This window comes from Notechis scutatus, chromosome 2 (assembly GCF_049901735.1).
Source record: "Notechis scutatus isolate UNSWTSFEM ecotype Mainland chromosome 2, rNotScu1.2, whole genome shotgun sequence".
In the NCBI taxonomy this organism is placed as follows: domain Eukaryota; kingdom Metazoa; phylum Chordata; class Lepidosauria; order Squamata; family Elapidae; genus Notechis; species Notechis scutatus.
In genome coordinates, this window is record NC_142010.1 from 5,880,784 (window position 1) to 5,907,980 (window position 27,197).

The following is a 27,197-nucleotide window of genomic DNA, read 5'->3' on the forward strand; positions in this document are numbered from 1 at the left end:
ATCGGCAGCATACAAGGAAAATCTTTATAAAATGTTTTATAGATGGCATCTCCCCCCTTCGAGGTTAGCGAAGATGCACCCCAGCATGAGTCCGCATTGCTGGAAGTGTAGGAAAAAAGAAGGAACCTTTTTCCATATGTGGTGGTCTTGTGCAGAAACCCAAAAGTATTGGAAGAAAATCAAAACTTGGTTGGAAGAAATCACCAAAGAGCAGATCGAATACAAACCAGAGTCCTTCCTACTAGGGATTTTTGATAAGCAAATTTCCAAAAAAGCCAAATACATAACAATACACATTTTAACAGCGGCCAGATTAGCCTTCGCTCAACACTGGAAACAACATCAAATTCCATCAGAAGAAATGATTATTGAAAAAATCTCAAAATGCGCAGAAATGGATAAATTGACTTTGGCGCTAAAAAACAAAGACACTTCACTATACTACGATAGCTGGAATTGTTGGTATAATTGGATTGACCAAAGATAAATTATATATCATAAGGCATAAAAGAAAAGTATCAACCCATAATAACGAGGTAGCGATATAAGTTAAAAACAGGTGTGGTTATATGACACAAGTTATGAAAACAAAAGAAGATCTTGCAAACTGTTAAAATAAGAATACTTTTTATCTTGTAACCTCTTTCTTTCTTTCTTTCTTTCTTCCCCCTTTCTTTTTCTTTCTTTTCTCAAAATTCTTTCCCTCTCTTCCTCTTCTCTCTTCTTTCTTTTTCTTTCTTTTGCTTATTTGTGTATGTATTGTGACTGGTTTTAATTGTAAAAATTAATAAACTATATTTATAAAAAAAAAAAGAACTAAGCAACTGGAGTTTTTTTTATGTGCAAATCTTTAATTGGAGAACATGCTTAAATGTTGCAGCATATCCTGTTTCCAAATCAGGACACAAGACCACGAAAGGTTGGAGAATACAGGTTTTTATTTGTGCACAAAGGTTCAGAGCATTAGCATGGCAAATTCTGAACCCCCCAGTTGCACCTGGGATGATTCCTTTATACACATTGTGACCTCAGCATAGGTCTGGGCGTTCATCTTCAGATTTACCAATTATGGTTTAACTGTTACACGGTTATGATAGAGGAAGAACAAAACATCCTGTCTCTAGAGGAAGTGGAAAGAGAATATGATATGCATTTCTTCTTACTCTTTTATCTTACACCACCAGTAATTTTCCATACCCAACCTTATGTTCAGTTTCAGCAACAGTTCAGTTACATTTTATCTGAAAGTATTCTCTAAATAGATGCAGCAGCTAGAACGAAGGCAACTATGACCTTTACCCTAGAATATGTCCTGTACCCTTATAGTGCTGTTTTATATGTCTCATTGGTCCTGCTTCATGATGACTCTTGACCATGTTTCATCGGAGAATATGAATTAGGATACACAGCATCCTGGGTATCAACCAAGTATCTTCTTAAAATGTATGATGAAGGTACTTGATATCTAGGACGTGAAGAATCAATAAATTATTACATAAATAAATATGAGGTGGTTTTTTTTGCTTCTTTATAACTGTAGGAAACTTGTTTAAAATATCAAAGAAGGGGCTCAGGATTATGGGGGGAGCAGATTATGTCGGAGCTCTTTGGAATAACCAATGTTCAGCACTAGTTCAGTAAAATATTGAAAAAAGTGTGTTCCTTTGTCTTTATTAAATTCGAGTTGGGGGGGGAATGAAAAATACCAAGAAACCCTCCGTCAGAAGGTTCAAATGCCCCCCCCCCCATTCCACTTGTAACCGCTGCATTTCCTTCAGTATGACCGGGACGTCCTCTTGCAGAGTCTCCGCTGATCAAAGAGCAGCTACTCTCGGCCTTTGTGGCACAGCGACCAAGTGCTCCTCGGCCTCTAAGGGCGGGGCAGGGGGGGGGAGCTGCCGCTTTGCAAAGGAGCCAATTTCCTCGTCCCTTTTTCTTCTGGTGCTTTGGAAAATAATTGGACCCCCCTCCTCTTTCCGGGAACCCTTCAAATACTGGAATACTGCTATCCTGTCACCCTTAGTTCTTCCAGGTAATCCAAGACTCCACCTGTCTTTCTACCTGCCACAGCTCAGCTTTTGGCTGGGAACCACCTCCTCCTCTTGCCACTTAGGAGGCTTCCTTACCGTGTCCAGTGAACCAGGATGCCAACTCCATAAGGATGCAAAGCCACGTGTGGCTTCTTCACCAATGAGACCCCCAACCCCCACCCCCTGATCCCACCCCTCACCCAGGAGACAAACTTTAATTGAGGAAGTATGATTTTATTCTTTTTTACTTCAAAATCCTAGCACACCATTGATCTCCATAACATCTGCAGGTAAATCTTTGGTACATCATAGAATGTAATGCAGTTCTTTTTTTTTAATTGAACAACTGCTGAAAATTTATCCCTTGAAAGAGGTCTGACACCCCATCATGAGTATAATTTTCGTTATAGTTAAAAAGCAGGCAAATATAAATTCATTGGTTTATTGATCACATTCTACACATCCCTGCCTAAATCCCTGCCTAAAAACTACAAGTGGTCCTCATTTAGCAACCGCCTCATTTAGCAACCACTTGCAGTTCGGGCAGTAATGAAAGAGTAACTATCCCAACCTATTCTTGCAAGGCGAACTCAGCGGAGTAACTTCATAAGCACAGTAGCAGTTTTACTGACAACCACTTCATTTAACAACCCAATTGTGGATCCCAATTGTGGTCACTAAATGAGGATTCCCTGCATTAGCGTGCCTGCCTTCCAAACCTTGTGGTGTCTTTGAAGTATATCTGAAATGGAAGACCCATAATTCTCAGCCAGCATTGCCTTTGTGACTTGGGATCCAGCACATGGGAGGTCTGGAGCAAATTTTGTCACCAGGTTTCAGTCCGGTCTCCCCAGACATAGAAAGGGCTAGTAGAGGTTGCCCGTCAGAGCCTTGACTCGGCCCTCTCCATCATGCCTGCTCTCATCAAAACCTGAGAGTGGTTGATGACAAGCCCCTCCTGCACCCCAAATGCCCTCTTCCTCATTTTGCCCATCCTTGGTGTACAGTCAGCCGTTCACTAAAAACTCTATGGTTTCACAGAAGGAAGTGTTTGCACCAGGGCTCTCCAACCTTGGCAACTTTAAGACTTGTGGACTTCAACTCCCAGAATTCCTCAGCCAGAAAAGCTTCAACTCTGGGAGTTGAAGTCCACAAGTCTTAAAGTTGCCAAGGTTGGAGAGCCCTGATTTACAGTATTTACAGTGGAGATAATTGGATCTCAGAACCGGAGCTGCAGGGTTCCATCTCAATCCAGCAGAGGGCGCCCCAGGATCGCTACAGCTCGCTGGTTATAGCTGAAAGGGCCCTACTGCAATTTCTTTAAATTCAGAATATCGTTAAAGAAGAACTTCATCATAAATGTGAGATGGTTATCTTCTTATCGTTTTCCCCTCATCTCTTAGCGATAGAAGTAGAACAGTAACCACGAGTCCGTGAGTTCAGGCAAGAGTGAGGAAACTTCCCCCAACCCATCGAGGGTCAATTTAGTGACCAATCAGGATTACAGATGAGGTCACGTGATAAAAGCATAGTTATGAATACATGGATACATATAAGAAAAATAAAAAGAAACAATAGCACAGGGACGGTAGGCACCTTGGTGTGCTTATGCACGCCCCCTACAGGCCTCTTAGCAAAGGGGTGAGGTCAATAGTAGACAGTCTAAGGTTAAAGTGGGGTTTGGGGAAGAAACCACAGAGTCAGGTAGAGTATTCCAGACATTGACCACTCTGTTGCTGAAGTTGTATTTCCTGCAATGAAGTTTGGTGTGGTTAACCTTGAGTTTGTATCTATTGTGTTTTCTTGTGTTGTTATGGTTGAAGTTGAAGTGTTCATTGACAGGTAGGACATTGCAATGTATGATTTTTTATACTATACTTAGATCGGACCAAAGGCAGCATAGTTCTAGTTTTCTAGGTCTAGAATTTTGAGTTGGTGGCATAAGGTATTCTGCAACGAGTAGAGGAGTGGAGAACTCTTCTTGTGAAATATTTCTGGACTTTCTCAACTGTATTAATATCAGATACGTAATGTGGGTTCCAGACTGATGAGCTGTATTCGAGTATTGGTCTAACAAATGTTTTGTATGCTCTAATTATTAGTGTAATATTACCAGAGAAAAAGCTACGTAAGATTAGGTTAACAACTCTTAATGCCTTTTTGGCTATGTAGTTACAGTGGGCTCTAGCACTGAGATCATTAGAGATGAGTACTCCAAGATCCTTGACAGAGTTTGGATCATCAAAAAGGTGTTGACTATTCAGCCTGCATTTTATTTTCTGATATATTTTTTTGCCAATATGTAGGACAGAGCATTTATTTGTTGAGATTTGAAGTTGCCATTTGTTTGACCATTCTGATACATAGTCAAGGTCTTTTTGAAGGGTAGCAGTATGTCTGTGGTGTTGAATAGCTTTACATCATCAGCGAAGAGAACGCAGTTGCTCTTAATGTGATCACAGAGGTCATTTATGCAGAGTATGAAGAGAATTGGTCCTAGAACACTGTCCTGGGGGACACCACCGTTGACAGGTACAGAATTTGATAGGACGCTCCCAATTTTGACCATTTGTTGTCTGTTTGACAGGAATGCTCCTATCTAGTTATGCAGGTGTCCAGAGATACCATAAGATTTTAGTTTTAGGAGTAGTTTGTCATGTACCACTGAATCAAAGGCCGTACAGAAGTCTATGTAGATTGTGTCTATTGCTTTGCCCTGATCGAGTGGTGTAGTCCATATGTTTTTGCAGTGTAAGAGTTGCAGATTGCAGGATAGTTTTTTCCTGAAACCAAATTGTTTATTAGAGAGTTGTCTGTTTGTTTCTAAGTGGAGGATGATGGATTGGTTAATAATTGATTCCATAACTTTACAGGTGACTGCTGTCTCGTTTTCCAGATAGTTTTAGGGTTTGGGGTTTCCCTGATACCCCACCCAGGCTCTCTCGGAGACAGAGGGGAGTTGTAGCTAACTTCCACCCAGAAAGGAAAGTACATTAAATCCAAGAGGCGAGATCCGTTCCAAACCTCCCCTCTCTCCCCCGATAGAACTCGAACCCCCGTTTCCACCGGACAATCACCGGACAGCTACTGGTTCAGTAAGAGAGCAGGGATCAAATGCTGCCCGTCTGGGCCTCCCCTGTTGAGCAGAGAGTCAGACTAGATGACCTCCAAGGTCCCCCTCCCCAAACTTCTTTCCTATTCTCTGGATTCTCTGGGATGCTGGAGCTCTGGGCGCTGCGCTGGCTTCCTTGGCTCTGGGTGAGCACGATTGGCTACCATGCGAAGGAGCGAGCCTGATCCCCTGCACGGCAGATGAGTAAAGGGGTCGCCAGAGAACCCAAGAGTGAGAATCTGGTGGGAAAGAAGGCGCGATCTTTCCCATTAGGACCCCCTGCAACCTGAACCGTCTCCAGGACACCCACTCCCCTCCTTCCCTGGTTCGGGCAGGAAAAGCAGTGGGGGGGGGGCTCGTCTGCCAAAGGCCCCGGGAGCAAGGGGAAGCAGAGCGCTGCCCAGGGAGCAATGCTGGCTGGGTGCTTGGTCTGGGGCCTCGGGGTCTGAGGATGGGCGGGGAGCAGAAGCCACCAAGTAGTTCTCACCCCCTTCGAGGCTGCCCTGCCACTGACTCGCTTGGTGCCCAGCGATTTTCCACTCTCCTCCTCCTCCTCAGTGCCGACAATTAAGAGAATAGCGGTAATGGAAGGGTCCTTGGAGGTCTTCTAGTCTAACCCCCTGCCTATATACTATTTCAGACACATTCCTGCAACCTTCTATGAGCGAGGCGAGGCAGAGCCCACCAAGGAATGCAATAAGCCTTCTTTGGCGTGATTTATTTTGGACAAAGCCACGTGGGCTTCTGGGGATGACTTTATGCTTGATGATCTTTTCCAGGTAGATGCTCCTCCTGCCACCGGCAGAGGAATTCTGGGAGTTGAAGTCCACAAGTCTTAAAGTTGGCAAGATGGGGGAGACCTCTGCTCCGGTCAGTCTCCCATGGAGTCCAAAAGCCCCTTCCTATCCTCCCCTCCATTCACGCCCTTTCGTTATCCTGCAGACATAAAAGGGAATCTCTTGGAAAATGGTGGAGCCTCTTGACGTTTGTCTTGGTGTCAATGTCTTTTATCTCAGCTCAATTCTCCCCTTGCAGGTCTCTGGGGGGGCAACTGGGCCTTTCTCTGGTCTCAGGTGAGCCTCTGCCGTCCCTGGGAACCACCCTTGTAATAACCCTGGGAGGGAAACTGGATGAGGATCGAATGCCCCAAATCGCCCCACTCCCCAAGGAGCCCCGATGGTGACCAACTGTCTGAATTGGATCTCTCTTGCTCTTGCAGCTGAGGATGGATTCCAGTGTGCAGTCCGTCTTCAGATCCAGTCTGGGAATCCGGGGCTCAGAGGTGAGTACGTGAGAGAAGTGGGGATTCTGCTCTGACAGCCCCCCCTGCAGAGGAATTGCCTGCAGCATGAAAGGTGTGGGGGGTGGAGGGTCTTCGTGGCAGCTCCTTCTTCTTGCACAGAAGCCCCCCTGGGATTCGGGATCAGGGGGTGCCAGAAAATATGGAAAGGGCGCTAGATCATCCATAGCCAAGGGAGAGATCTGGGTACAGTGAGTCTTTGGAGTATATTGGCTGATGAAAGGTACTTTGTGGAGGAGCTTTGCTGAAACTCTTCGGGATTCAGCCGTCAAAACTGTCTCTTGTCTGTTTCTTCACAGATCAAGAGGGACCTTTGCTTCCTTGGAAATTCCATTTTCTCTTGGAATGGTAAGCAAAGTTGAGTTTGGGAGATATATGTGCGTTCGAGTGAGAATTAGCCAGGATCCAGGCAAAGCTGACTCCGTTTCTAACCACTGCGGTGGCACAAGTGCTTAAAACGCAGGATTGGAGACAAATTCTGCTGACTGTCAGCCGTTCAATTCTCATCAGGCTCAAAGTGGACTCAGCCTTCCATCCTTGCCAGGTGGGTAAAATGAGGAGCCAGATTGTTGGGGCCAATAGGCTTAGGGAGGGCTGTAAAAGCCCAGGGAAGCCATGTAGAACAGGGGTCCCCAACCACTGGTCCGCGGACCAGTACCGGTGGTTGGGGATACCGAGCCGCGGCATAAGAAAGGTTGGGGATCACTGATGTAGAAGATTAAGCACTGTTGCTATCTACTCAATGTGCGACTCTTTGGAAATGTCAGCCTCCATCTTGAACTGCCCACCTCTGATCTGGACAGCTGAGGAATGAGGAACAAGCTTATGAGTGGCATCCCATTTGCCTCACTCAGTGCTTGGATTCCCAGGGAATCCCACCTCCAGGACCCCCAGAATAGGACCCAGAGCTCAGCATCCTCTCTTCCTCCTCCTCCTCCTCCTCCTCCTCCTCCCCCTTCTCAATTTTGAGCCCTGGAGGACCCAATGCTGCTGTGTGTCAATTCATGTAAGATTTCAGAGGGAAATTTTTTTAAAAACATACAATCCAAGAACTGATATTCCTTCTGAACAAATTCTTTTTTAAAAAAAAAACAATTTTATTAGTTTTTAAAAACAAACAAAACAAACAAAACATAAAAACATCAGCTTTCTTTCATAAATATATACAAACAGTGTGTCGGTTGGTTTATCAGTTTTTGTGCATTCATTTCATAGTCTCAATTACAGTTACATTGCATTATCAATCAAAAATTATATATCCTAGTATCACTATTAAACAATCATTTGACTATAATTTTATTCATTCATACTTTATGAGATAACTATAATTTACGTAGTTTATTTTATAACAAATCATATAGTCATACCAAATCTATCCTAAAAACATTTTATAGATATAATATCAAATAACAAAAAAAAAAGAAAAAAAATCTTTTTATATATTCCTTATTATCTAAAATTCTAAATATTCTATTATTGTATTTTATCATCCAACCATTGATAGAAAAGGTCCCAAATTTTATAGAATTGTTTATCCTCTTGCTCTCTAATTTCAAATGTCAATCTACTCATCTCAGCACATTCCAATATTTTCTTAATAATTTCTTCCTGCAATGGTATTTTCTCATTTTTCCAATTTTTAGCAAATACAATCCTAGCCGCTGTTAATACATTTACAATCAGATATTTCAAGTCTTTACTGTATGTATCAGGTAAGATTCCCAATAAAAAGATCTCTGGTTTCAAATCTATGTGTTTCTTTGTCATTTTTTCCAACCACATGCGAATTTTAGTCCAGTATTTTCTAGCGTCCTCACAAGTCCACCACATATGGTAATATGAGCCGGGTATCTGATGACATTCCTCCACCCACCCACCCATCTAGCTCGTCCTTCTGGCTTGATTGTTAGGATCTCACAGGGCTGCCTGCCCAGATCCAGCTGGTGGCTAACCAGGTTTTATTCTGGACTCTCCCAGAGACTCCAGGGCACAAAGAGCAACGTGTTCATCAGCAGAGACTCGGCAAAAGGCTGGCCACATCCACACATTCCTCTCTGAGAAATTTCCATATACAGCTAATCCTGGAATAAGGACTAAGTCAGTGACTGCCTTAGTGACCTTCCAAGTTTCAATAGCACTGAAAAAATGGAATGACGACTTACAGCAGTTGCAGCATCCTCACTGTCTCCTGGTGAAAATTCAGAGGATTGAAAATGGACTCAAATTCATGACAGTTGCAGCATCCTAAGGTTATGGGATGGCCTTTTGTGACCTTCACAGGAGCCCAGTAATTGCGGGAGCCAGATTCATCTAACCACCATGTTCCTGAGGTGACTTCTTGGACGAGAAGCGAAACGTCTTCCTAGCAAAGCAAGAAGATAACAGATAATCAGAATTGGAAGGGACCTGGTAGGTCATCTAGTTCAACCCCCCGCCCAAGCGGGAGACCCTACACCATTTCTGACAAATGGCAGTCCAAACTCTTAGGAAAGTCTCAAGTGATGACGCTCCCACAACTTCCAAGGGCAAGCTGTTCCACTGGTGGATTGTTCTCACTGTCAGAAAGTTTCTCATTTCCAGGTTGAATCTCTTGTTCAGTTTCCATCCGCTGTTCCTCGTCTGGCCTTCAGGTGCTTTAGAAAATAGCTTGACCCCCTTCCTCCTCTCTGGGGCAGCCCCTCAAACATTGGAAGATTGCTATCATGTCCCCCCTGGTCCTTCTCTTCACTAAATTAGCCAGGCCCAGTTCTTGCGATTGTTCTGGATGGATTCAGTTCAGGTGCCAGCGGGGGCACCTTGAAGGATCTGGAGGACTAGGTTAGGGACAGATCTTCATGGAGAAAACCTGGGATCGTTAGGAGCCAGGTAAAAAAGCATTTAAGCTCTGGAGGGGCCGAGCGTTAGAATTATTTTGTTCTAACCAGGAGTGAGCTTCAAAATTTTTTAGCAAAGGGTTGCTGCCCGGTTGCTGGGTGGCCTTGGCCATGGTGGGTGTGGCCTAGTTGGCCTCCTGCACCACGGCCGGTGGGCAGGGGGTGGCATTTTTGCCTTCCCTGAACTCTGGAGGCTTACCTCAAGCCTCTGGGTGGGCGAAAATAGCCCCCTGGGCTCTGGAGGCTCTCTGGAAGTAGGAAACGGGCCCATTTCTGGCCTTCCCAAACTTCCAGGAGGCCCGTTTTCTGTCCTCCCGGAGCCTTGCGCTTACTTGCATCCAAAATGGGCCATATGGGGACTCCTGGGAGGGGCGGATCAGGGGAGCAGCCAAGAGTGGGATTCGGGGGTTCTCCGAACTGCAGAGAATCTTAGCTAGTGGCTTTCCCGAACCCCTGCAAACCCCCAGCGGCCCACCCCTGGTTCTAACTGTCAAAAAAACCAAACTTGCTTCTTATCCTGCCCTGAGGTGCTTTGGAGAATAGCTTGACTCCCTCTTCTTTGTGGCAGCCCCTCAGATATTGGAAGACTGTTATCGTGTCTCCCCTGGTCCTTCTCTTCCCTAGACTAGCCGTGCCCAGTTCCTGTAACCATTCTTCATGTTTTAGCCTCCAGTCCCCTAATCATCCTGGTTGCTCTTCCCTGCATTCTTTCTAGAGTCTCAACATCTTTTTTATATTGTAGGGACCAAAGGTGGTATATTCAGCAGGTTCTGACCAGTTCTGGAGAACCGGTAGTGGACATTTTGAGTAGTTCGGAGAACCGGCAAATCCCTCCTCTGACTGACCCCGCCCCCATCTGTTTTCTGCCTCCCAAGTCTCAGCTGATCGGCTGGGTCTTCTTCAAGAGAACGGAGCTGGAAAGCAGGTTAGTGGGGTGGGGTGGGAATGGAGATTTTTGAGTATCCTTCTCCTGCCGTGCCCACCAAGCCACTCCCACCACACCACACCACGCCATGCCCACAGAACCAGTAGTAAAAAAAACTTTGAATCCCACCACTGGTGGTGACCAAAAATGGATGCAATATCCCAGTTTTATACTCCTATAATGTCTTGTCTCTGGAATCTGAGATTGCGCTGCAGTTTCTCTAAATTGGTAGATGTGTTCAGGCTTGGATATCATGAACAGTGTTAACAGTTGATCCAAAGCACGTAAAGCTAGCTTTCATCGCACACCTAGGTGTGAGCGCAGAAGTAGGTCTTTTAAGCATCACAGATAACCGGCAGGATTGTGCTCAATTGAATCTCCAGTGGGAGGATATTCCCCAGGGTGAGCTACCTATACCGTGTTTCTCATATAATAAGGCTGGGTCTTTTTTTTTTTTTTTTTTGAGCCCCCGAAAAAATGGCTAGGCCATCTTTTCGGGGGTGACTTAATTCCCCCCCCACTTGCATCTTTGGGCGGGCGGGCGGCGACGGCTTGGATGTTGACCTCGGCGTTGGTGGGGCACTTCGTATCGGGGTCAACGCAGGCAGCACCATATCCGGGTGTGCAACAAAAGTACTTCCTAACGGCATTTCGCATGTTTTAATATAGGCCTTAATTTAGGGGGAGGGGCTTAATTTCATTTCATGCCTATAAAGCATGCTGGGACTTCCTATTGGGGGAGGCCGTATTGTTGGAGAAACAGGGTAGTATGTTATAGGTTATTATACAGTCTCGGTATAATTCCTTACAGTACTTAGAAAAATAAGCACGTGCTTCTTTCCAAGGCTTTCAGCATTTGTCACTTGGAAGCAAGACACAGGCTATGGGCAAGTGCTTAAGACGCTACTCCAAACGTCTCCAGACTTCTTATCTCTAGTAACTGTCCAACAGGGAGAGCTAGTATCTTCTGTAGCTAGGGGAAATCCGGTCTGTGCTTCAAAGCAGAACAAATTGACTTTTGTCTAGTCCCCAATTCCAAGATAAAACAGAAGCTCAGATAAACAGGAAGAGATGGGTTTGCTATTGAAACAAATACATATTTCCACAAAAAAAAACACGCCCCACCAGTGGATATGTTGAGGGTCAGGTAAGGTAACTGATTCAAGGCTGTAAGGCTGGTAATGCAGAAAAATGGGCTAATACAATTACAATTTTACAACAAAGGTTGTTTCTGAATCCTGCCTATAGCTGGAGTGAGGACTGAGATGCTTTTTATTGTGGAGTTCAGTTCTAAATCAAATCCATTCTGAAATATTTTGGTTGTGATCAGCGCTGAGTTTGGTTCATATAGGTCGTCCTGGATTTGCAACCACAGTTGAGCCCAAATTTTCTGTTAACTAAGTGAGACAGTTGTTAAGTGAACGTTGCCCCATTTTACGACCTTTCTTGCCACGGCTGTTAATCTGGCTTCCCTTATCTTTCCTTATCAGAAGGTCACAAAAGGGGATCACATGACCCCAGGACACAGCAACCATCATAAAAACAAGCCAAGCATCCAAATTTCCCCCCCAATTTTTTAATTTATTTTTGACAACAAACATAAACAAACATAAACACAAAACAACAAATAAAACCTTCTTTCAGTTGTACAGTGTATCGGTTGGTACATATTTCTTGTGCACAATATCCATAGTCTTTCACTCTTAAATTTAAATTTATATTCATATTATGTTAATCAACTTTCCATATCCTGTTATATTATTATTACATCATCATTAGACTTTAATTGCAAATTCATATTATCATTTTCAAGCAAATCTTATTTTTTACAGATTCTAATTCATATTATGGTTCTTTCCATAGTAAACGATTATAGCATATTATTATCACTGTATTATATTCACTGATATTTATACTACAATATACAGGTGAAACTCAAAAAATTAGAATATCGTGCAAAAGTTCATTTGTTTCAGTAATCCAGCTTAAAAGGTGAACCTAATATATGAGATAGACTCATTACATGCAAAATAAGATAGTTCAAGCCGTAATTTGTCATAATTGAGATGATTATGGCTTACAGCTCATGAAAACCCCAAATCCACAATCTCAGAAAATTAGAAGATTACATGCAATCAATAAAACAAGGATTGCACATAGAACAATATCGGACCTCTGAAAAGTATACGCATGCATATGTACTCAGTACTTGGTTTGGGCCCCTTTTGCAGCAATTACTGCTTCAATGCGGCGTGGCATGGAAGCTATCAGCCTGCGGCACTGCTGAGGTGTTATGGAAGACCAGGATGCTTCAATAGCAGCCTTCAGCTCTTCTGCATTGTTCGGTCTCATGTCTCTCATCTTTCTCTTGGCAATGCCCCATAGATTCTCTATGGGGTTCAGGTCAGGTGAGTTTGCTGGCCAATCAAGCACAGTAATCCCACAGTCATTGAACCAGGTTTTGGTGCTTTTGGCAGTGTGGGCAGGTGCCAAGTCCTGCTGGAAAATGAAGTCAGCATCCCCATAAAGCTCGTCTGCAGAAGGCAGCATGAAGTACTCCAAAATCTTCTGGTAGGCGACTGCGTTGACCCTGGACTTAATGAAACAGTGGACCAACACCAGCAGATGACATGGCTCCCCAAATCAACACAGACTGGAAACTTCACACTGGACTTCAAGCATCTTGCAGTGTGTGCCTCTCCATTCTTCCTCCAGACTCTGGGTCCTTGGTTTCCAAATGAGATGCAAAAGTTGCTCTCATCAGAAAAGAGGACTTTGGACCACTGAGCAACAGACCAGTTCTGTTTTTCTTTAGCCCAGGTAAGACGCTTCTGAGGTTGTTTGTTGTTCAGGAGCGGCTTGACAAGAGGAATGCGACATTTGAAGCCCATGTCCAGGATCCGTCTGTGTGTGGTGGCTCTTGATGCACTGACTCCAGCCTCAGTCCACTCCTTGTGAAAGTCCCCAACACTTTTGAATGGCCTTTTCCTGACAATCCTCTCCAGGCTGCGGTCATCCCTGCTGCTTGTGCTCCTTTTTCTTCCACACTTTTCCCTTCCACATAACTTTCTATTAATGTGCTTTGATACAGCACATTAGGAACATCCAACTTCTTTTGCAATTACCTTTTGAGGCTTTCCCTCCTTATGGAGGGTGTCAGTGATGGTTTTCTGCACAACTGTCAGGTCAGCAGTATTTCCCATGATTGTGATTCCTACTGAACCAGACTGAGAGACCATTTAAAGGCTCAGGAACCCTTTGCAGGTGTTATGGCTTAATCAGCTGATTAGAGTGGGACACTTTGAGCCTAGAATATTGAACCTTTTCACAATATTCTAATTTTTTGAGATTGCGGATTTGGGGTTTTCATGAGCTGTAAGCCATAATCATCTCAATTATGTCAAATCACGGCTTGAACTATCTTGCTTTGCATGTAATGAGTCTACCTCATATATTAGGTTCACCTTTTAAGTTGCATTCCTGAAATAAATGAACTTTTGCACGATATTCTAATTTTTCGAGTTTCACCTGTATTTCATTTCCCTATTTTCCTATCTAACCATTGATAAAATAAATCCCATATTTTATAATATTCTTTTTCTTCTTGCTCCCTAATTGCCAGTGTCAATCTACTCATCTCTGTACATTCCATTATTTTCTTTATCACCTCCTCCAGCCAGGCATCCAAATTTTGATCATGTGACCATGGGGATTCTGCAACAGTTGTAAGTGTGAAAAATGGTCATAAGTCTCTTTTTTCCAGTACCATTGTAAGTTTGAACCGTCACCAAACAAGTGACTGTAAATCAAGGGCCAACTGTACTGCTTGTAAAAGGCAAAGGAGAACAGATTGTGTTAAAATGTGCACTGAGCTGGTTTGAGAGAAAATACACAACCAATTTTGGTCACTATACTACAAAAAAGATGTTGAGACTTGGAAAAAGTTCAGAGAAGAGCAACTAAGATGATCAAAGCCCTGGAGACTAAAACATATCAAGAAAGGCTGCAGGATTTGGTTTTGGCTAGTCTAGAGAAAAGAAGAATTAGGGGTGACATGGTAGCAGTATTCCAGTATTTGAGGGTCTGCCACAAAGAAGAGGGGGTCAAATTATTCACCAAAGCACCAGAGGGCAGGACAAGAAACAATGGTTAGAAACTAATCAAAGAGAGAAGCATTCTGGAATTAAGGAGAAATTTCCTGGCTGTGAGAACAATTAACCAGGGGAACAGCTTGTCTCCAGAAGTTGTGGTGCTTCATCACTGGAGGGTTTTAAGAAAAGGTTGGAGAGCCACCTGTCTGAAATGATATAGGGTCACCTGCTTGAGCAGGGGGTTGGAGGAGAAGACCTCCAAGGTCCCTTCCAACTCTCTTATATATTCTATCTCATCTGATTTCAAACAGCACACAAAGTCAGATTGTAGTAAGACCTAGTGCAAGGGGTCTCCAACCTTGGCAACTTTAAGCCTGGAGGACTTCAACTCCCAGAATTCCTCCTCCAGTCATGTTAGATCAGGAATTCTGGCTGGGGAAAAACTGGCTGGGGAATTCTGGGAGTTGAAGTCCTCCAGGCTTAAAGCTGCCAAGGTTGGAAACCCCTGACCTAGTGTGTTTATTCTTAGGCCAGGGGTCTTCAAACTTGACAACTTTAAGACTTGTGGACTTCAACTCCCAGAATTCCTCCTCCAGTCATGTTAGCTCAGGAATTCTGGCTGGGGAAAAACTGGCTGGGGAATTCTGGGAGTTGAAGTCCTCCAGGCTTAAAGCTGCCAAGGTTGGAGACCCCTGACCTAGTGTGTTTATTCTTAGGCCAGGGGGTCTTCAAACTTGACAACTTTAAGACTTGTGGACTTCAACTCCCAGAATTCCTCCTCCAGTCATGTTAGCTCAGGAATTCTGGGAGTTGAAGTCCACAAGTCTTAAACTTGCCAAGTTTGAAGACCCTTGTTCTTGGCAGTTCTTCTGCTCTTATCCAATAAGTGCTTGGATTTGACAGAACAGCAAACTTGATGTAGGAGAGTTAAGAGTGAAAACTCTAAATAATTATTGTATTTTTTATAGCCTACTAACAACTCCATGTAGGTTCTTTCTTTCCTCCCTCAATAGGGAATTAGTGTGCCCTTTGCTTCTTCTAGCATGCTGGCTCAACTTCCCAATCTACCCTATGGACCCGTGATTTCCTAGTGGCCTTCATTTCAAGCACTAAGTAGGTCTGGCGCTCACTTAACTTCTTAGGGGTTGGTGGCAGCAAACTGTAAAAAGCAGAGAAACCAGATCTTAGATAGTTGGAGCAAAGATAATAGAAAGATTTGCTTTTAGAGCAATGGCTTTCAAACCATTTTAAGATGTGTGGACCAACACCCAGAGTTCTGCATGCTGGCTGGGGAATTCTGGGAGTTGAAGTCCAACTTGGAGTTGGCAAGTTTAAGAAACACTATTTAAGAGTGGCAGTAGCAGGAGTTTAAAAAAACAAAACATTCCATCAAATCTTTGGGTGGCTTCTGAGATGCTGCTTAGAAGTCCAGCTTTCCACAACGTGGAAGGAACCATCACAAGGAGCATTGTATCAATAGAGATCTCATTAGAAGAACCATCACTAGGAGCATTGATGTGCTACAAGATTTGGTTGAGCTTCACGCATCTCCCAGGAGTTCACCTCAGATCCCACCGCTTCACCCCCTTTGCCCACTTCCTCGTCCTGAAGGTGGGACGTCGTTGTGCGTGCCCCCATTTCCAGCACAAGTACGACGTCTTTCACAACTCTTCTACTCTGCTTCTGTTCCTTGGCCCAATGTTCCCTTCTTCCTCATCAGCCACCCACCCTAATCGTTCCCACCCTTTGTCCACTGTTGACAACCGTGCCCTGGGTAACAGGAAATCTTTCCCGTCCCAGGCATTGTGTGGGGCAGGAAGTCTTCGACAATGGAGAACAGAACTGGCAGGATGTGTCTCGTGTTCTTTAACGGAGGGCAGGGATGGGGTGTCACAGAGTCCTGGATTGTGTCTGAAGGAACTGGGGTGCTTCCCCGGGGTGCTCTCTCTAATAGCAGCCATCCTCAGCCCTGGCTTCAGTTTGATCCCACCTTTTTTTTGGACACCCAGATTCTGCCTCTCACGTCCTCTCCTAGTGTTAGATGGAGTGATGAAGGTGTGGAAGAGAGAGCTAAAGGAGGATGAAACCGTTGCTGCTGCTCATGTTGATTCCATTTGCTGGAGGTAAGTTAAAAAGAATAACATAAGTAGAACAGACTAGATTTTTACATGAAGGCTTTGCATTGTTGCAGCAGATCCTGTTTCCAAATCAGGACACAAGACCACGAAAGGTTGGAGAATACAGGTTTTTATTTGTGCACAAAGGTTCAGAGCATTAGCATGGCAAATTCTGAACCCCTGGCTCTTCCTGAGGCGTCACTTTTATACATTTCATAATCTCAGCCTAGCCCGGGGCGTTTCTTATGTTAAACTATACCAAAAAGGAGAAGTACATTTCTGTTATTTTCCAGACCCATCCTTATTCACTGAAACATGCTTACTTCCAGTTCCTTAGTTCAGCAATTTCATGGTTTTGCACAATATTTCTATAAGAAGCAAGGTAAGGAGTCAGAGGATTTCTGGTAAATGCATATTTTGTTCTTGACCTTCCAGGTTGCTTCAGCATAGTGTCCCTTAATAAATTATTTCTTTTTGGGGGGGTCTGTCCAATACCGAAAAGCCTAAACTCATCTTAGGGACTGATTTCCTGCCACCAGAAAAACTAACCATCCTGTTTGCGTCCCAGTTTCTAGTTTATCTAATTTTTGTTAATTTTTAAGGCTTTAATAGTTCAGTGTTTTTAACGTTTCATTGTTTTCATATTCTTGTTTTTATGATGTGGTGGGCCACCTAGACTAGCTCGAAAGTGAGATGGATGACATATTAATTACTTAATGAAATTACCAAGATTAGTGTATTGCAAAAATACAACCACTAAGTCTTGATCGGGTCGGGTTTATTTGTTTGCATGTTTATCAATTTTATATAGCCAGCCATCTCATAAAACGCGACTCTGGGTGGCATACAACAATCAAATAATGACATCATTAAAAAAAAGTAGGCTTCTACAAACAGCTTGCTGGGTCTATCTATTGTTAACTGTTTTGTGGTACCTTGCAGACTAGTACAGTTGTTATTGTGTAAATGTCATGGTTGGCAGTCCACCTCTCTGTATGTTCACATACTCTTCTCCAATTGTACCTCTGCATGTTTGGTTTTTTAAAAAAGTTTTCACCAGAATATGGAGCAGAGCAACCTGAAAAAAGGATGTTAGGATGTTGTTTTCTTCATTCCTTCTGAAATATTCTCCTTAACAAGATTTGCCCACAGCAGCAAAATCGGATTGCTTCTTTGCAAAGCTAAAACCCTTCTGTTCTCTTGGATTATTAATTACAGTATTTTAGAATTTAAAATGTTGATATTGTTGTGATGGTTGGATGCAGAGTTAGCCAGAGGTTTAGACCGAGTTTGGCAGTTTTATCCACCCCACCTGGGAGAGGCAGGTGCTGAGTTTTGCTGGTGTTAAAGGTATATTTCAGCTGTTCTGAGTAAAGCTGCCTTTTGCAATTGACTAGTGATGATTTTGTCACTGCTGAGGGGGTTCAAATGGTGCTCCAGTTGTTTTGGGATCACCCCCCAAGACGCCTGTTACTATTGGTACAGCCTTTGCTTTCTTTTTTCCACAGTTAGTCTATTTCTATTTGCAGGTCTTGGTATTTTGTTACCTTCTTGATATTGTTGTTTTTATATTATATGATTATGGTTCATTGCGCAATCAAGCAGATGGGGGACACTGTGACAGTCATAAGTGTGAAGACTGGTTGGTCATAAGTCACTTTTTTCAGAGTTGTAACTCTGAACAGGTCACTCAACAAATGGTTGCAAATTGAGGACTATGGCATTCTTTATTGGCTAAGTGTGATTGGACACACAAGGAATTTGTCTTGGTGCAAATGCTCTCGGTGTACATAAAAGAAAAGATACATTTGTCAAGAGTCAAAAATCATAAGGTACAACACTTAATAATAGTCATAGGGTACAATTAGCAATCAAATCATACTAAGAAACAGTCAATATAAATCGTAAGGATACAAGCGACAAAGTTACAGTCATACAGTCACAAGTGGGAGGGGATGGGTGATAGGGAGTGATGGGAAGATTAATAGTAATAGTAGTGCAGACTTAGGAAAAAGTTGGACAGTGTTGAGGGAATTATTTGTTTAGCAGAGTGATGGAATTCAGGAAAAAAATGTCCTTGTGTCTAGTTGTTCTGGCGTGCAGTGCTCTTTAGCATCGTTTTGAGGGTAGGAGTTGAAACAGTTTATGTCCAGGATGTGAGGGGTCTGTAAATATTTTCACAGCCCTCTTTTTGACTCCTGCAGTATACAGGTCCTCGATGGAAGGCAGGTGGGTAGTAACTGTTTTTTCTGCAGTCCTAATTATCCTCTGAAGTCTGTGTCTGTCCTGTTGGGTTGCAGAACCAAACTAGACAGTTATAGAGGTGCAGATGACACACTCAATTCCTCTGTAGAACTAACTCAGACTATCTGTAGATGAAACTCATTCAGAATGCACATAGAAAAACAGTTATGACAAATTGTCTATTTACAGGGGAAAGCACTAAAAAAAAACTCACTAAAAGTACTAAAACTCGATCAAGTATGGGTTAGGAATAAAGTCAAGGAAATACATTAAATTTATTGGCCACCCAGAATCACCTTGTGATTGAGATGGGCGGCAAATAAATTTAATAAATAAATAAGTATCAGAAGGGCACAGCAGAAAAGGACCCCTAACTGTCAGGACATGTTTGAGCCGAAGTTAGGGGCAAATGAGAGAGACCCTTATCCTGTCTCCATTTACTGTGTTTCCCTGAAAATACGGCCTACCCTGAAGGTAAGTCCTAGCTTGACTTTGCAGCCAATATAAGCCCTACCCCCAAAATAAGCCCTAATTAAGACCCGTCCACTCCAGGGTGCACGGGTTAAAAATTAAGCTAGGGTGGGGATGGGTGTGTAGGAAGCTGCTCTACTACTTACCTTTGGACAGTTGCAGCCAGGCCTTGCACATCCTGACACCTGCCTTGCTGGACCATTTCTTCTGCAGCCGGCAAGGCTTTCCTGAGGGCTTCTGCAGCCGGTAACAGAGCTCCGGATCGTTCCGGAGCTCTATTATCGGCTGCAGAGACATTCAGAAATGCCTTGCCAGCTGCAGAAGAAGTTCCAGAAGGCCTCTGACAGCAAAAAGGAAGCATGTGCAAGTGAGGTGAGTCAGTGGCTGATACTCCCCCTAAAATAAGACCTGGTGCCTTTCTTTGGTGGCAAAAAAAATAAAAATAAGATCCGGTCTTATTTTCAGGGCACATGGGTATTAGGCTCACCTAGGTTGATGGTTTTTGCAAAAATTTAAATTTGAAGTTAAAAATAACAAATGTCACCAGCCCTTAAAACAAAATGGTCAGAAAAATTCATCATTTGCCAAGGAACTGGCAAATGTTGCATGTTTAGGCACAAGGAAGTTTCAATTCAATTTCATTGTATGTGTTACTTGGCAGAAGACATCAAGCAAGAGATGTAACTTGATTCCTTGTGGACACAAATGTCGGTTCTAATGTTTAATTATAAGCTCCCTTTTTATTTCTCACAAAAGGCTACAAATGGAGGCCGGCGGACTGCAAGGATCTCCGAAGCAGGCAAAAATGAATAAATTAACAATTCCTTTCTTCCCCTGGACAGCCAAACTCTGGAGAGAGAAAAACTATCATTGTGGCTAAGTTTGCACCTTCCTCTCAGACGTTGTAGTTTGACATTTGTCAAAACAACACCTCCAATTTGTTCGATGATGCGGTTTATTTTGAACTCTGAATTTAAGTCCTCCAGACACACATTTTTATCTGCAAATATTAAGGCACCAGCCTTTTTCTGAACCTCTTTGTGTTTCCGTTTCCCCCAGCTGAATCTTGTCCTCAGATGCTCTGCAAGAATGGCGGGACTTGTTTGAAGCACTCCAATGGGACGTCTTCCTGCCTGTAAGTTTTATTTATTTTATTTTTTTAAAGTATCAGGATTCCCCATAATGGTTAAAATGGAAGGACAAGCAGAGCCTCAACAGGTCAGAGATTTCTCCCCTGGCTTGATTCGGTGGACAGGAAATGCTGCTGCTGCTGCTATTTCTGTCCGTCATAAGAAGGCAGAAGGGTGGGGCTGAGCTAGGAATTCAATTCATGCTGTTCCTGGCAAAACTTGTGCAGGGGAAATAATGTTCAGCCTGTTATACAGCCATGATCATGGAGATGCCAGCTGTGGCGGGATGCTGTCAGTTTAACAACTGGTTTGGTGAGCCCGCACAGCACTGAGATGAGCTACAAAGCAGGAAATAAAGGATAGGATAGGGCAGGGGTGATTGGGTGGGGCCAGCTGATCATCGGAACTACCAGTTCGCCCAAATCGGTCCAAACCAGCAGCACCCCATCTCTGAATACCTGTCAACTCATAAAATATTTCTGTGTCCTTTTAGAGAAAGGGAGGGGGGAAGCAGTGGGCAGCTTGCATTCCATACATGTTTTCAAAGATAGTTTCTAGGTGACCGAAGTTTCTGCCATGCAAAATTCTAACTGGAGAGTATGATTGATGACTCTTGGCTATGGATGTGTCCCATTGGAGAATATGAATTACGATACACCCAGGAGGTGGGGGAAAGCCAGGGTCAAGGGTGACAATGAATGATGTGTCTCAGGGTTGGCTACGCCCAGGCAGTGCTGTGTCTTCTAACTCCCAATAAATCTTTTTGGAGTTTGGCTAGAGACTCATGATTTAAATGGGGTTAAGTGTCGGAATCCTGACAGTACCATATATACTTGTGTATAAGCCCACCCATGTATAAGTTGATTTTTTTTTTAAACCAACATACGTAGATAGTCCTTGACTTACAATCACAATTGAGCCCAAAATTCCTATTGCTAAGCGAGATGGTTGTTAAGTGAACTTTGCCCTGTTTTACGACCTTTCTTGCCACAGCTGTTAAGTGAATCACTGCAGTTGTTCAGTGAGTAACACTAACTTAAGTGAATCTGGCTTTCCCATCAACTTTGCTAGTCAGAAGTTTTGCAAAAGAGGATTCCCCATCGACTTTGCTAGTCAGAAGTTTTGCAAAAGGGGATTCCATGATCCTGGGACACTGCAACTGTCATAAAGATGAACCAGTTCCCAAGCATCCAAATTTTGATCACATGACCATGGGGGATGCTGCAATGGTCATAAGTGTGAAAAATGATCATAAACCACTTTTTTCAGTGGCTGCTGTAACTTTGAACCATCACAAAATGAACTGTTGTAAGCCAAGGACAACCGGTATGTTCCAGATCAGATATATGTAAATGCATTTACTTCCAGTGTTTCTTTTCAGCTGGTGACCTTCTACTGTTGCACCATGGAGAGTATTTTAACTTACTGCCCCTGTGTAGGGTTTGCCAATTGCATAGTGGCAGATAGGAAAGCACTCCAAAGGGTTAACATCATTGCCCAGAGGATCATGGGTTGCCCTCTCCCCTCTTTGGAAGAGCTTTATAGCTCCCGCTGCCTTAAGGAAGTTCAAAACTTTCTCAAAGATCCATCTCATCCTGGGCACCCTTTTTTTTTGAACTATTGCCATCTGGCAGACGGTACAGGATAATAAAAGCAAGGACAAATAGGCTGAAAAACAGCTTCTATCCCAGTAACTCTATTGAATTCTACTGTATAGTGCAATACTAATGCGATCTCCAGGGTTTTCAATTTAATGTACCGAATGTGAATGATGTGTGTTTAGGTTTATTTCTTTTTTTTTTTTAAACAGATTTTATTAATTTTTTAAAGACAAACAAAACATCATTAAACATTGAAGACATTAAACCTCTTTCCATTATAAATTTTTACAAGGCAGATAAAACATTGTTTTATTCAATTACATTTCTTCTATATTTATCCATTTTATAATCATCATATTCATATTTCCCTCTGTCTTGTTTGCAATTATTCTCCTCTAGCTTTCCTCCAAGGTTTTATTAAATCTCAAACGGACATACACACACAAAACACAAAAACATAAAACTTCTTTTTTAAAAAGTAGCTTGGCCCCGGATTACCTCTCTTTATATGGACTTCAATTAAATTTATGCTCATCATATATACCATTACCTATCTTATTTACCATTCTATATCTTCATTATAACTTCTCCCCGCTTTCCACTCTTCTTAATTCTATTTTATTCATTTCATCTTAATTTAAATCATTATACTTGTATCTTTTGTCCATTCTTTTCCAATTATCCATTTATCTCATTCCCTATAGTAGAAAAAAAAAAGATTTCTCCTGAAATCACTAATTGAAGTATGATGCCTTTCCATCGCTCCCCTAAATTAACATTTAAGGTAACACCTAGTTCCCTATCTGATTCTGCTTAGTACATTCTACTTACTAAAATAGTAAATCCATAAAGTAATTAAATATATAATTAAACATTAAATCTCATAACATTCCAATTATCTATTTCAAAAACAAATGCTACAATAATAAGTTCATACTAACATCCACACAATAGTCAATTAAACTCTATACCTAAACTAAATATTTTAAACATTCCTTTTAATATTTTATTAAATTTTAAAATATATCATTATTAAACCTTTAATGTTTTAATCTTTACTTAAGTCTTATAAAATTCTAATTTTCTATTTCTAATACAAATACTACAATACTATCTTATGTACCTTGCAGAGTCCTTTTAGAACAAAGTTATACATTACCCTTTATCCCTAAAAAAAAAATTCTTTTTCACATCTTGTTTCATACCTTTGTGGCTTTTCCCCCCCTTCTTCCTTCCTATCTTATCCCATCTGGTCTTTTTACCCCCCTTAGCTTCCCCTCTCTGTTGTATTTCTCTTTTCTTTTGCTTTATAACATTGTATTGATTTTGCATCTTATTTTTCTCTTTCTTGGATGTTTTTTTAAGTCTTATGTTCTTTTTCCTTCCTCTCTTTCTCCTTCCTTTCTTAATCAACTTTGTAGATTCGTTAAAGATGTCTTCTTCTTCTTCTTCTTCTTCTTCTTCTTCTTCTTCTTCTTCTTCTTCTTCTTCTTCTTCTTCTTCTTCTTCTTCTTCTTCTTCTTCCTCCTCCTCCTCCTCCTCCTCCTCCTCCTCCTCCTCCTCCTCCATCAATTGTTGTGTTTGCTGATAAGTAGCAAGCGCCATTTCTAAAAAGCGAAAAATTTCTCTCACAGCGTCTTTGCCTTCTTTCTTTATTTTACCATATTCCTCTCTCAGTTCATCAACAGATAAAGCCATTATAAACCTTTTCTTCTTCTTTTTCTTCTTCTTCTTCTTCTTAGAACAACCAAGATAATTCAAAGCTTAGAACAATTCCCCAAAGTCCCAAAGTCATCAAACAATCCAAACAGAGCACAAAGTTCTTCCCTTCACACTTTTTCTTCCTGGGGTAATATCAATTGGAGAGGGGAAAAAAACCCCAATCTGTATTTTAAAGTCTTATTGCGATTAACTTCCAATCTCAAAATCTTCCAGGCATCTCCTCCAACAAAATCTTAATATAAATTTTTCTTTTGTCCTCTCCCTTCCCACTTGTAACAAAAAGCTTTAAATTTTTACCTTCTATAAAATAGCAGGCTTTTCAATATCCATTTGTTAATTCCATAGGGAAGGAGAGTAAACTTTCTCTTTCAGCACTTTCACTCGCCGCTTATAAATCTCTTCTGGAAACAAAGTATCTTTCAAAAAATCAGGATTTTCAGGATATTAGATACATCTTATAGTCCCAGTTCAGCCAAAAAACTTTCGCTTCAGAACTTTCTCCTTCTTCCTCCAGCACAATCTTGTCCAGCTGCCGGCTTCTTTGTGGCGGCCATTACTGACCGCCGCTCCACCGCCTTGAGAAAAGGGGGTTATGCCGGGTGGGGAAGGAATCTGTGAAAACCCCAAACCCCTATCCGGATCCCCCCTGTCTTCGGCTGCCTCTACGGGGCAGCCTTATCCTCCAGACCTGTTGGGATCGGAGGCACCAAGACGGCTAGTGCAACAGGGATAGCGCAAGATCGCGAAACCCCGCCGCCACCGAAGCCTGGCAAAACCGGAAGTCGGTTTATTTCTATAGTCATAACGTACACTGAAGACGGTATTTAATTTCGTTGTACAAGATGCAATGACAATAAACTAAACTACACTACACTACACTAAACTAAACATTTGGGTGCTTAACAATAAACTTGCTTAGCAACAGAAGTTCTAATCCCAGTTATGGTCATGTTGAGGTCTACCTATATAGAGTTGGTCACATTATTTATTGCATGGAAAATGTGCTTGTAAGAAGCCAAAATGTGAGTTTGGTTTAGTGACCTATAAGAACTTAGTTGTTTCCGTTAGTATTCCGTAAGGTAAAGCTAAGAGGGATGTGAGAAACAGCCATTGTGCCCAATTCCACAGACTGGGATCTGAATTCACGTCGTCCTAGTGGACAATCACTTAAATATGAGCCAGCAGTGTGCTGCATCTGCTAAAAAAGCCAACACAGTTCTAGGCTGCGTTAATAGAAGGGTAGAATCAAGATTACATAAACTGAGAATTTGCATATACTATCTATTGTTTCCCTAACTCTAAATAAAAATATTTTCTGTTTCTTTCCCCATCCACAGGTGCTCTCCTAGCTACGTAGGAGACACATGCCAGTTTCCAGACCCTTGCACCCCTGTGCTTTGCCAGAATGGGGGCAGCTGCTCGTCCAGAGCACTTCCTCCTTCAGCCGCCCCTGAGTACGTATGTGTGTGCCCTCCCGGTTTCACTGGGGAGAAATGCCAGGGTGTCGTTGGTGATCCCTGCTTCCCGTCACCCTGCCAACATGGAGGGACATGCCAACGGATCTCCGGGAAAGAGCATCAATGCCAGTGTCTATCAGGATGGACCGGTAAGGTAATCAACTGGGAATTTTGAAGTTGTCCCAGTTCATGTGTTGTGGTGCATGTAAAAAAAAACCTGAAGAGCTTAGATTGTATGAATAAAGAGAATATTTGTAGCTCACAGTTGACATGAGGGGCTGCTCTCTAAGCTTGCTTGTTTTATTTATTTATTTATTTGTTTATTTATTTATAAGGTTTTTTTTTTTACTTGAACATACCATCTTCCATTAAACAGTGTGCTGACTGGGTACAAATGTCTCTGTGCTATTACAATCAAAATTTACAGTATTCGTTACATTGATAATAATTCTCTAATCTTACAATAATAATAATCAACATTATGATTCTATTCATTTCTCCCTCTTAACATATCTTCCAATGAAAATGTTATATTATATCAGGTGTAATAATCTTAACAATCATATTAGAGCCTCGGTGGCGCAGTGGTTACAGTGCAGTACTGCAAGCTACTTCTGCTGACTGCCAGCTGACTGCAATTTGGCAGATCGAATCCCACCAGGCTCAAGGTTGACTCAGCCTTCCATCCTTCCGAGGTGGGTAAAATGAGGACCCAGATTGTTGGGGGACAATATGCTGACTCTGTAAACCGCCTAGAGAGGACTATAAAGCAGTATATAAGTCTAAGTGCTATTGCTATTGCTATTAGTAATCATATTGTTTACATCTCTATTGTAACATCTATTCTTTATTTTACTAATCTCCATTTATTTCTCACTTCTGTTTTTATTCTCCAACCATCCATAAAATAGCACCCATGTCATATAATATTCAGTTTGTTCTTTCTCCTTTGCAGGAAGCGTCAGTCTATTCATTTCTGCACATTCTAATATTTTCCTAATCACGTTCTCATCTGTAGGGATCTCGTCACTTTTCCAATTTTTTGCAAATACAATTCTAGTACCTTGCTTGTTTTCTTGCGGACGTTTCATTACCCAAACTAACTAACATCATCAGAGTTTCTGAGGGTGGTCTTAGAGATTCTTTGATTGGGCTGTTTACTGTTTACTGATGGCTCTTTGCCAGTTTCAAGGATCAAGGTGTTGTTTACTTGATTGTCTGATGTTAACTTTGGAGTTAATGTAAATGTCAGGGTTGCAAATAATACACCCATAACAAACAGAACTCTGAGGTAAGTATTTTTTATTTTATTTTATTATTTTTATTTATTTTATTTGGTTTGTCAATTGCTTACAAGATAATAGGTATAAGTAAAAACATAGTTACGAATACATGGATACATATAAGAAAAATAAAAGAAACAATAGGACAGGGACGGTAGGCACGTTGGTGCACTTATGCATGCCCCCTAATGACCTTTAGGAAAAGAGTGAGGTCAATAGTAGAGAGTCTAAGGTTAAAGTTTGGGGAAGAAACCACAGAGTCAGGTAGAGTATTCCAGACATTGACCACTCTGTTGCTGAAGTCGCATTTCCTGCAATCAAGTTTGGTGCAATTAACCTTGAGTTTGTATCTATCGTTTGCTCTTGTATTGTTATGGTTGAAGCTGAAGTATTCATTGACAGGTAGGACGTTGCAATGTATGATTTTATATACTATACTTAGATCGAACCGAAGGCAGCGTAGTTCTAGGTTTTCTAGGTCTAGAATTTCAAGTCTTGTGGCATAAGGTATTCTACAACGAGTAAAGGAATGGAGAACTCTTCTTGTGAAATATTTCTGGACTTTCTCAACTGTGTTAATATCAGATACGTAATGTGGGTTCCAGACTGATGAGCTGTATTCGAGTGTTGGTCTAGCAAATGTTTTTTTTTTTTTTGAAACAAATTTTATTAGTTTTAAAGACAAACAAACCATCATTAACCATTGAGTACATAAAACCTCTTTCCATAATAAATTTTTACAAGTCGGATAAAAAACTATTTTATGAAACATAATTCCATTTTACCCCATTTCCATATGGACATATAAATATCTTTTAGCAAATTTCTCATTATTTCTCTT

The 27,197-nt window shown here is 41.9% G+C and overlaps 1 protein-coding gene across 1 annotated transcript in view; it reads left to right on the forward strand.

Moving 5' to 3' along the window:
- The first annotated feature begins 16,219 nt into the window (after positions 1-16,219).
- NOTCH4 (notch receptor 4) overlaps positions 16,220-27,197 on the forward strand; it is a 93,083-nt gene continuing 82,105 nt past the window's right edge. Inside the window, exons 1-3 of the mRNA XM_087953349.1 lie at positions 16,220-16,454; positions 20,223-20,298; positions 24,954-25,222. Coding sequence (XP_087809475.1) covers positions 16,412-16,454; positions 20,223-20,298; positions 24,954-25,222 — 388 coding nt within the window. The 5' untranslated portion in view covers positions 16,220-16,411. The remainder of the gene's footprint in view (positions 16,455-20,222; positions 20,299-24,953; positions 25,223-27,197) is intronic.